Source organism: Habropoda laboriosa, unplaced genomic scaffold (genome assembly GCF_001263275.1).
Source record: "Habropoda laboriosa isolate 0110345459 unplaced genomic scaffold, ASM126327v1 scaffold40, whole genome shotgun sequence".
NCBI classification, from domain to species: domain Eukaryota; kingdom Metazoa; phylum Arthropoda; class Insecta; order Hymenoptera; family Apidae; genus Habropoda; species Habropoda laboriosa.
In genome coordinates this window covers 525,838-526,561 of record NW_017100231.1, presented here as the reverse complement: position 1 = coordinate 526,561, position 724 = coordinate 525,838, and the positions used below count along the sequence as shown (strand labels likewise).

General features: G+C 25.3%; 1 protein-coding gene across 1 annotated transcript in view; it reads right to left on the bottom strand.

Moving 5' to 3' along the window:
* Positions 1-458, bottom strand: part of LOC108571468 (cytoplasmic FMR1-interacting protein) — a 6,529-nt gene extending 6,071 nt beyond the window's left edge. The window contains exons 1-2 of the mRNA XM_017933523.1: positions 391-458; positions 1-218 (exon numbers count right to left, since the gene is read on the bottom strand). Of these exons, the coding sequence (XP_017789012.1) occupies positions 1-200 (200 nt within the window). The 5' untranslated portion in view covers positions 201-218; positions 391-458. The remainder of the gene's footprint in view (positions 219-390) is intronic.
* Positions 459-724: the final 266 nt, after the last annotated feature.

Genomic DNA, 724 nt, shown 5'->3' with positions numbered 1-724 from the left:
TGAACTGTAGCTTCCTCAATATACTTAGCAATTCCAGTAACAAAACCATTTCTATCTTCGAAATTAGTATCAAAATTAGCTTGATATACTACAGAACATGGTTGTGCTTCTATACAAGGTTGTTCATCCGGTAATGTAAATTCATCAAGTACATCAACATTGGATAGAGCATCATTTAAAGTTACTTTATCGGTAGCCATTACAACTAAAATGTGAACCTAGATAAAAATATGCATTGTTAATATATTATTAAAAATTAATGTTTTAGAAACATTTACTGGAAAGTAATACTTTTTTTCACATCAAGGTCTATACAGATATGTTAATAATCATAAAGTTAAAAAGTTTAACGTAACTGATTAAAGTAATCGTTACTTTTATGATTCTCACCTCTATGGAGGTTACGTTTCTAGAAACTAACGTACTAGAAACTTAAATTATTTCTATGATAGAGCAAAATAATTTGTAAATATTTTACAATATATGCAACATAGTTTAGCACAATAATCTTTAATTATATCATAAATACATACAACTGTGTCTTTAATACTCCACCCTCTCCCTAGAAAACATAATATGATTATCCTATCAATAATACTTAGGCACTACATTCAATTATATGTAGTATTTCAAGTTTTTAAAATAAAAATTTGTACTAAACTCAATTGATCTTTTCATTCAATAATAATTTAATAATATAATAAAAATAATATTTTTCATGAAA